Below are 8272 nucleotides of genomic sequence, written 5' to 3' on the forward strand. Positions count from 1 at the left end.
AAGCGCGAGTGCCAGCCGCTCCACCAGCCCGAGGTCCAGAGGAGCAGACACACAGACCCGGGCCGGAGGGAACCGGACAGTTCCCCAACTGTGGACTCTGGAACCACAGCATCTAAATCATCAAATTCTCAAGCTTTTTTTCCTCTCTTCGTCGCAGCCATCCCAATCGTCTTCTTCTTCTTCTTTTTTTTAACTTATTGTTTTTTTCGCCCCTTTCATTATGAAAGTGGTCACGCCATTCAAGATTAAGACTTGGAGGGAATTGGGGAAAGAAAAGAAAGAATCCAAAAGAAGAGAAGCGACCGGTGCTTTTAAGGGTGCCTAATTTTCAAAAGAGACGTCTGGGAGGATTTTGCTCTGGGCGTTTGGGTGAGCTGGACTGGGGCATTGGAGGGTGCGGCGGGCTTGGGCGCAGGGAAGGTTCGGAGTCCTAGGGCGGCGGCAGCGCTCGGCTATGCCCTCTGGAGACTGGCGGGGCTGCGGGGCCGAGGGGATCCGCGATGGAGCCGCGCTGCGGGCGCGCTGGGCGCGGGAGTGCGAGGGGCCCCAGGCAGCGGTGCAGGCGCGAAGCCCAGGGATTGGAGGCGCCTGTGCGCACAGCGCGGGGCGCTGAGCCGGGCGAGACGCAGGGTTCGCGGTCCCCGCGGTCCCGGGCGCGGAGCCTAAGCGGACGCGCGGGGCGCGGGGCGTGGTGCACCCCTAAAGCGGCGCGGGCTGGAGCGGGAAAGCGGCAGGGCGGGGCGGCGCGGTTATTGGCCACGCGCTGGGAGCAGGGTCGCGCTCCGTGTCCTCCTCCCGACAGCTCCCACTCGCCTCATTTTCTCTAAGCAGAGCAACTTCGCTGACAGCGGAGCTCGCCCAGCATGGATGTTCCAGGTAACCACCCCCGACCCGCCCTCCCCTCCGCGTGCAAGCGCCTTCGGTGTGGCTTTTAACCAGGACTCTTGCTGGTCCAGATCGAGGGGTGGGGGAGGTGGAGAGAGCGCAGGGAAATAATGTAGGATGGGGGCTGCGGACACGATATTTATCAAGAGCCAACTTCTCCGTTCTTAGAAAGAATATTGGAAGAGTTAATGGGAGGCTGTGGGCGGCGAGGGGGCGGCTTCTCTGCGTGTCTCTGGGCTGGTATTGAAATGGCCGGTCTGCTTTCCTGGGAGGAGTGGGGACGGGGCAGAAGTGCAGATGGGCGCGTAAGTTCGCAGAAACCTGCAGGGGCTGCTGCCCAGCCAGAAAGAGAGAATTCCCTGGGTCTGGAAACAAGAGCTGGAGAATAAGCCAAGCCTGGGATTCCGTCGTTGGAATCGGTCCTTCCGCGGAGAGAGGAATCCCAGGGGGTTCACCAAGGGGGCTCGCTAGTGGCTGCAGGGACCTTGGAAGTGGGTGTTTGGTTTTACTGCCTGTGTGTGTGTGTGTGTGGTGTCATTTCTCCCCTGTTAATCTTATTCGCCCTAAGGAGATTCCTGGGGTTTGTTCTTCGGGTGGAAAATAGATAAAACCTGTACCAAAGGGACTTAAATGGACTTTAAAAACATCTCGAGCATTGAAAAATAGAGGATAGCAGGGAAAAAGGGAAAGGAAAAGGGTTCCTTGGTGCTGCTCCAAGGAAATGCCTTGAGATGAAGGCGAGAAGGCAAGCATTCGTAGGTTTTTCTTTGCCTACGTCTTAGCCCCCTCCCCGCTGGTAAATGGGCGGGGTGGCGGTGACGCCTTCTGAGGGTCTCGGGTCCCGTCTTAGCGACGAGGACCTGCACAAGCGCGGCCCCCTCCCTCGTCGCAGGCCCGCGCGTCGCTCGGGAGCCTTCAGGGATGCGCTGCCCGCTGCGCCCAGGCGTTTCTCCCGACCTGTTGTGCCAGATCGGAAAGCGGGTTGGCTGTGCGCGGGACCAAGGGGGTGGCCTTCGGGGAGAGCCCCCGAGCCGCAGGCATCTGCTCCCAATCCCCCTTCTTCCCGGTGGCTCCACCTCCCGGTGTAAGGCTTTGGGTTCTGTGCCCTGACAGGTCCACGGGCGCCTTTCTTCTGAGAACGACCCTGGCCTTGACCGTCAGAGCGGGGGACAAAGGCCCGCGGAGGCTGCTGCGGGCCCCGCGCGTTCCTGCGCGCCCTTCCGCGCCGCTCGCGCCCCCGCCGGCCTCCGCCCCCGCGCGCCGCCTCCCACCAGCCCAGATGCAGGCGCCCGGCCAGGGGCTCCTCGGGCTGCGGCTGACGATGCCCTGGCACCGGGGGGCGCTGCGCGACCCGGGCGGCTGCGGATCCTGCCTGGGGGTGGCGCTGGCCCTGCTGCTGCTGCTGCTGCCCGCCTGCTGCCCCGTGCGGGCACAGAACGACACGGAGCCCATCGTGCTGGAGGGCAAGTGCCTGGTGGTGTGCGACTCCAGCCCGTCGGCGGACGGCGCCGTCACCTCCTCCCTGGGCATCTCCGTGCGCTCCGGCAGCGCCAAGGTGGCCTTCTCCGCCACGCGGAGCACCAACCACGAGCCGTCCGAGATGAGCAACCGCACCATGACCATCTATTTCGACCAGGTCAGCCGCCAGCCTGCCCACCCCGCCCCCAGCCCGGGGAGAGGGGCGGGGATCTGCGCGCGCGGGCTGGGGTTCAGGCTTCTTGGACATGGAGTGCCCAGGCTCTGTCCTCCCCCTCTGCCCTGCTACTCTCTTTCCTCCCGTTTTATAGAACGCACTCCTACTCTTTCCCTTTTCCACATTGTGGCTTTTTAAAAACTTTTAAATGATCAGCCAACTTGGCACTTGGATGACTGAGAGTCCCTTAAGGCTGTCTAAGCTTTCTAAGAGTTCCGTAAACCTAAAGATTTGAAATATATTTCCCAAAAGGAAACATTGCACGTTTTACTTTTCACGGCGGTGTGGTTGATGGTCTTCAGTCACCCAGGTGGCCACCTGAAGGATTGAGTGCATTTAAATCTCTCCACTCTCAGGAGAGGAGTGTTCCCCAGTCTCTGCCAGCATTTGGAAAATACAGCCTATTGCTTATTTTGAGGAATGGATTGGGGGAGGGATGTTTATCTTTAAAAAAAAAAAAAAGAAAAAAACGTGAGGACTAGCAGGGATGGTTATATAAATACTAAACAAAATATTGTGATTATGTAAGTAAAATATATAGTAAATAAAATATATACTATAAGCAAATGCAATATATACAAATCTTTTAAAAGAGTAGCGACTTACCTCACCTTAAGCCACTTAACTTATGCCATTTGGTTCAATACACAGGTCTCAGAGATATGATCAGGCCTTTCGAAACCCTTCTCTGGATTATTGGTACCCAGGTGTAACCTTCTTTTTGTGTCCTGCTCGCCTGGTTTCTGTTGTTTTTCAGAAAAAAAAAAAATTAAAAGCATTATAGAGATTTTCAAGCTTTAGCTAATTAGCTAATTGCCTAATCATTTTACCAAAGTGTTTCCCACAGAATGGAGCGCCTAGCAGTCCCTGACAACCTACCAGGGCTTACTGTACGTGTTTAATTGACTTTCCTTTGGTCTGTTAGGCAACTCTTAAACTTAATAACCATAACCCTACAGACACACACTCTTGACTCTATTTAAGCCAGGGTATTTATTTCTTAATCATTGTTAAGCTTCACGTATTTGAGGTTTTTTTTTTGGGGGGGGGGCGGACGGAGGCATGTGTCTCTTCATTATTTTTTTTTTTACAAAATGTAAAATTATTTATTTTGATTATGTCCAAATGAGACAACAATGGAATAGGCATTTGGGAACTAATACTCTATTAGTATGGTTTCCTTTATATGCTGTTATTGTTATTATTATTCACTTACAGTGTCTTGCAAAGTTTTCATAGCATTTTTATATCCATCTTTGCATTTGTGTATCAGGAAAGATCTGTGATGTAGGGCAGGATAAGTAGTAGCAGGATTCTAATTTTATACATGAGCAAACTATGGCAGGGTGCGTTCAATGTTTCTCTGGCTCCCCAGTTAATGAGGAGCTGAGGTCTGCTTTTCAGGGTCTGGTTGGGTGTTCTTGCGTCTACAGCAGGGATAAATTCTACCTGAATTTATCAGTTTCCAGAATGTGAAATTGAGGTGAAGGAGTTGAGGTGAAAGAAAGCAGCAGCTCCGGAGGCTCAAATGGAGACTGCTTTATTCTTTTCTAAAGCTTTGTAAGGAAGACAGCGAGCATAGCCTTATAAGACTGAGAATAGGCATCCCGAGGTGCTTGTCTTAACAATGGAGCCCAGAGTGTCTGTCTCAGTCCTGCCCTTGAGTGGAGCTGAAGTGGTGCTCCCAGCTGAGTTGAAGAAGCTGAAACAGGCATATTTCACAAGTCATTTCGGCGATCGTCGTTGGCAGCATTTCACATTGCATTGGGAATTGCATGTTATTTATCTATAATGAGCGTGTAAGAAATAACAGCAAAGGTATTCCGGTTGAGGTTTATATTCTCATTAGATAACAAGATCTTAAGCCCAGGATTTTGATGATGTTGCTGGCTGTTTATTTTAGAAGGCAGGCCATCTTATTCTAAAGGAGTTGTGCATTTATGGATGAGGAGGATGGAGACAGCATCCAGACAAAGTGGCCAGAGTCTGTGTTGAACATCTTGTTTTGGGTCATCATGGGGGTCCCGCCACTCTTGAAATTCTGCTTATGAAACACTCACCCCTGCCCTTTTATGTGAGGAAAGCCATCTGCAGGGTCATGAGCTCGTTCCAGGTGGCTAATTTTGTCATTGTTTTGCATGTTGTAGAGTTCACATTAGCTTGAGCTAAGGATGTCCAAGCTGCCGATTCTCTATTTATTCAAGCTCATTTACAGGCCACCATAGCTCAGGCAAGGGAGCAGCACATTGCTCAGGGAAAAGTAAGGAAAAGCAGGAGTAGCAAATGTTTTTCTGCAAAGGTCTTTCATTCAACACCCATCATCGACTACCTAGTGTGTGCATCCCGAGTGTGCCAGGCACTGGGAAACACTGGAGATCCACACCTCATAGAGCCCATTGTGTCTGGGAGCACATGAAGTTAGGTCCCAAGCCTGAACTTGCAGAAGTGATCTTTAATTGGCCTCTTGCTCCATAGCCCCTTCTCTACCCACTCAGAATCAAACTCTTTTTTTTGTCAGACAAGGTATCATGTTGATGTACCCATAATCCCGCAGACCTCCCTGGACTCAATTTAGGATTTAACAAGCTTACAATCTTCGATCCCTTTCTCTCTGCCCTGCCCCCTTAACTCACAAAAGTCACAACCAGTTTTTGAATGCATAAATAAAATATGCTTTAAAAATTTTGATTAGTTACAATGTATTAAAATACCTTTGAGATTACTTCCTGCTCTAGGATCATTTTAACTTCAGCACTGCTTCCTTCCTGGGGAAGCCAGAACGTTGAGGATGCTGAATTTGTGTTCCCAGCCGCTGATGAAGGAGGCAGTGTTGCTGGTTATCCAAGGATGATGAAAACATACACCGAGGAGGGGCTTGCTATTGTGTGCTGTGTTCCCTCTTCTTTTTCAGGTATTAGTAAATATTGGCAATCACTTTGATCTTGCCTCCAGTATATTTGTAGCACCGAGAAAAGGGATTTATAGCTTCAGCTTCCACGTGGTCAAAGTGTACAACAGACAAACCATCCAGGTGGGTAGACTTGAAACTGGATCCTTTCAGGTTTGGGTTAATAGTTCCCTGTTGCTAAAGACCCCTGCACCTGGTCTCTGAGGCTGAGGGAAACAGGGTACTGGGCTATTTAGGGGTGATGTGGCTCTGAACTAGCTGGGAGTGCTCACTGTCAGGCCCCCTGATGTGTACTGGAAGGGTAGGATGGGGTGGGAGTGGGGATATTGGCAGAGGAGAGAACAGTGTGTAGGAGTTGGGTCCTTTATGGTCTGCTGAGCTCTACTCTCTGCGTTTTAGGTCAGTTTAATGCAGAATGGCTACCCAGTGATCTCGGCCTTTGCAGGAGACCAGGATGTCACCCGAGAAGCTGCTAGCAATGGCGTGCTGCTGCTCATGGAGAGGGAAGACAAAGTGCATCTCAAACTTGAGAGAGGCAACCTCATGGGGGGTTGGAAATACTCCACATTCTCGGGCTTCTTGGTGTTTCCTCTATAAACACAGAGCCCCCTAGATGGTGGGGGAATGGCGATCTGGACCCAGGAATCCGCCCTTTAAACCCCCCTGAACTTGCTGGAATGGGGACACCTTGTTTCCAACCTCCGTCAGACTGTTGCTGTAGAAGAATGATTTCCTTTGAAACCTCCAGTACTTTTGCTTTTGTTTTTTGGAATATTGACAATTCCTCGGGAACTTGGCCTCTAATTAGTTTTAGATGACAAGGTCTTAAAGAGAAATGAAATGATCGATTTGAGCAATTTGTACCTGTGATTGTAAAGTCAGTATCGGATTTTATTGTTGGGACCATGGACCTCTTTTGTTTGTATGTTAGATTGTTGTCCCAATGGAAGGAGAGCTCCTGACTCCAGGATGGACTGCAGGTTGCAGTCAGGGCTTGAAGCAGGAGCCCAACAAAGAACCACCTGCTGGACGGTCCTTGACGTGTGTTCTGTGTGCGTCTGTATAGCCTTAAGAAAAAGAATGGCTTCACTTTCATTCTGTATTCTTCCCCCCACCGTGTGGATGGGAGGACTTGGGAGGGGGATGGGGACATTGTGAACCTGTCAAGAAGTGCTTTATCCAGGGAAGCAAGTTTTGCACGATTGGACTGCAGCTTTTGTTTTGTATTGTTTGTGTTTTTTCTTGAATAGCTTTACTTTTCTTTCCACACTCAGCTCTCCCTCCTCAACCCCACTTTTATTTTTCTTGCTGGGATTGGGGAGAGAAAATATGTGTTGAATTCCTGGATAAGACCAAACAAAACAAAACATTAAAATACCTGTATGTTTTGTTTTAGACGAGACCAAACCAAACAAGAAGAATCTGTTTATCAAAGTAAAAATAACACAATGTACAATTCTGCTTATTCTCTCAAAGAGATTCTAAGATGCACCTTTAGAACTATTAGTAGCAACCTGGATTTTTTTTTTTTTTAATTTATACTTCAGAATCCTTTAAGAACCTGGTGTTCCTGGGTGATCCTGAATGGTGTAAGTTGGGAATGGAAGCTGTAACGACCAAGTCCCCTAAACATACTGCTTCTTTGCCACATGTGCTGTGACTTCTCAGCGGGTGTTTTAATTTATTTGGATCCACCTCTGAGTAAGTGCACAGTGATCAGGTGCTTTGAAGTCAACAGACCAGCTCCTCTTCCTCCGGATCCTCTTTTGATCTGCCCAGGAAAGGGATGCATTGACACTCTCCTGCATGCACCTGGCGAGAAGCCACCTGGAAGTCACTGTGGTTAAAGATACTGGTGGAGGTAGCCCAGGAGCACTGTTACAAATCCTTCTTGTTTTGGTACCTCTTACAACAACATTATTAAGACACAGCTGAGAGTTGATGGGTGTGTAATTCATATGCCAAGGAAATGTCACTAATCCCAAAGCAATCAAAGAGGAGACCTCAAACCAGATGTTAATTTGTTCTTTGTGTAACAATGTAACCAAAATATTGATGATAAAAGTCATAATTTAAGATTCAGAATAAATGGGTTTGATGTCTGGCTTGCTCGTATCCTCCACTTCGTCTCCCAACTCGTAAAATGTGTGGAAGTAAAGGCCGACTGTCAAGGACCTGGGGAAGATAAATCTATACAGTGCCTCTGTAAAAACTGTACTCTCAAACACACACACACACACACACACACACACACCGGTATGTGCAGACCTGGCTGTGGGTCTGGATGGATATTGTACACTTAGATATATTTCAGTTTATACATATGTATTCTTTAAAAGGAAGATCTTGGGGGAGATATGTGAAAAAGACAGCTTAAGAAGGTTTTAGGGATAGGCAGTCTGCTTTTATCACATGTCATCTTTGATGTGGTGCAAGTTCCAATCCAGTATTTTCATCAGTGAACACTGATATAAAAGAAACTAACATTTTAAGAGCATAAGTTGTTTCCAAAAATGTGTATGTGAGGATGGAGAGGAATTAGATTCCATTTTTGAAAAAGAAATTCAGTGGGGATTATATAAATGACAAAATGTATAGTTTGACTAAGGGTCTAAGTTTTACTTTCCTCAGAGGAAGAGCATAATGGGATGCAGAATTTTGTTTGAATTAAAATGCTGTTGCATTTTGTGAGGGAAAAAAATCAATAAAAGAGCATTGTGGGTACCTTGGCTCTGTGATTAGGAGACATACTTCTAAATAAGAACATTATTGATGAAGGCTGATAA

General features: G+C 48.6%; 1 protein-coding gene across 1 annotated transcript; it reads left to right on the top strand.

Annotated features, from left to right (window-relative positions):
• The first annotated feature begins 813 nt into the window (after positions 1 to 813).
• On the top strand, positions 814 to 7592 carry CBLN2 (cerebellin 2 precursor). Its single transcript, XM_023224175.2, has 4 exons — positions 814 to 876; positions 1999 to 2521; positions 5490 to 5609; positions 5886 to 7592. The coding sequence occupies exons 2-4, from the start codon at positions 2165 to 2167 to the stop codon at positions 6081 to 6083; spliced, it is 675 nt and encodes a 224-aa protein (XP_023079943.1). The 5' UTR covers positions 814 to 876; positions 1999 to 2164; the 3' UTR covers positions 6084 to 7592.
• Positions 7593 to 8272: the final 680 nt, after the last annotated feature.

Source organism: Piliocolobus tephrosceles, chromosome 18 (assembly GCF_002776525.5).
Source record: "Piliocolobus tephrosceles isolate RC106 chromosome 18, ASM277652v3, whole genome shotgun sequence".
NCBI lineage: Eukaryota > Metazoa > Chordata > Mammalia > Primates > Cercopithecidae > Piliocolobus > Piliocolobus tephrosceles.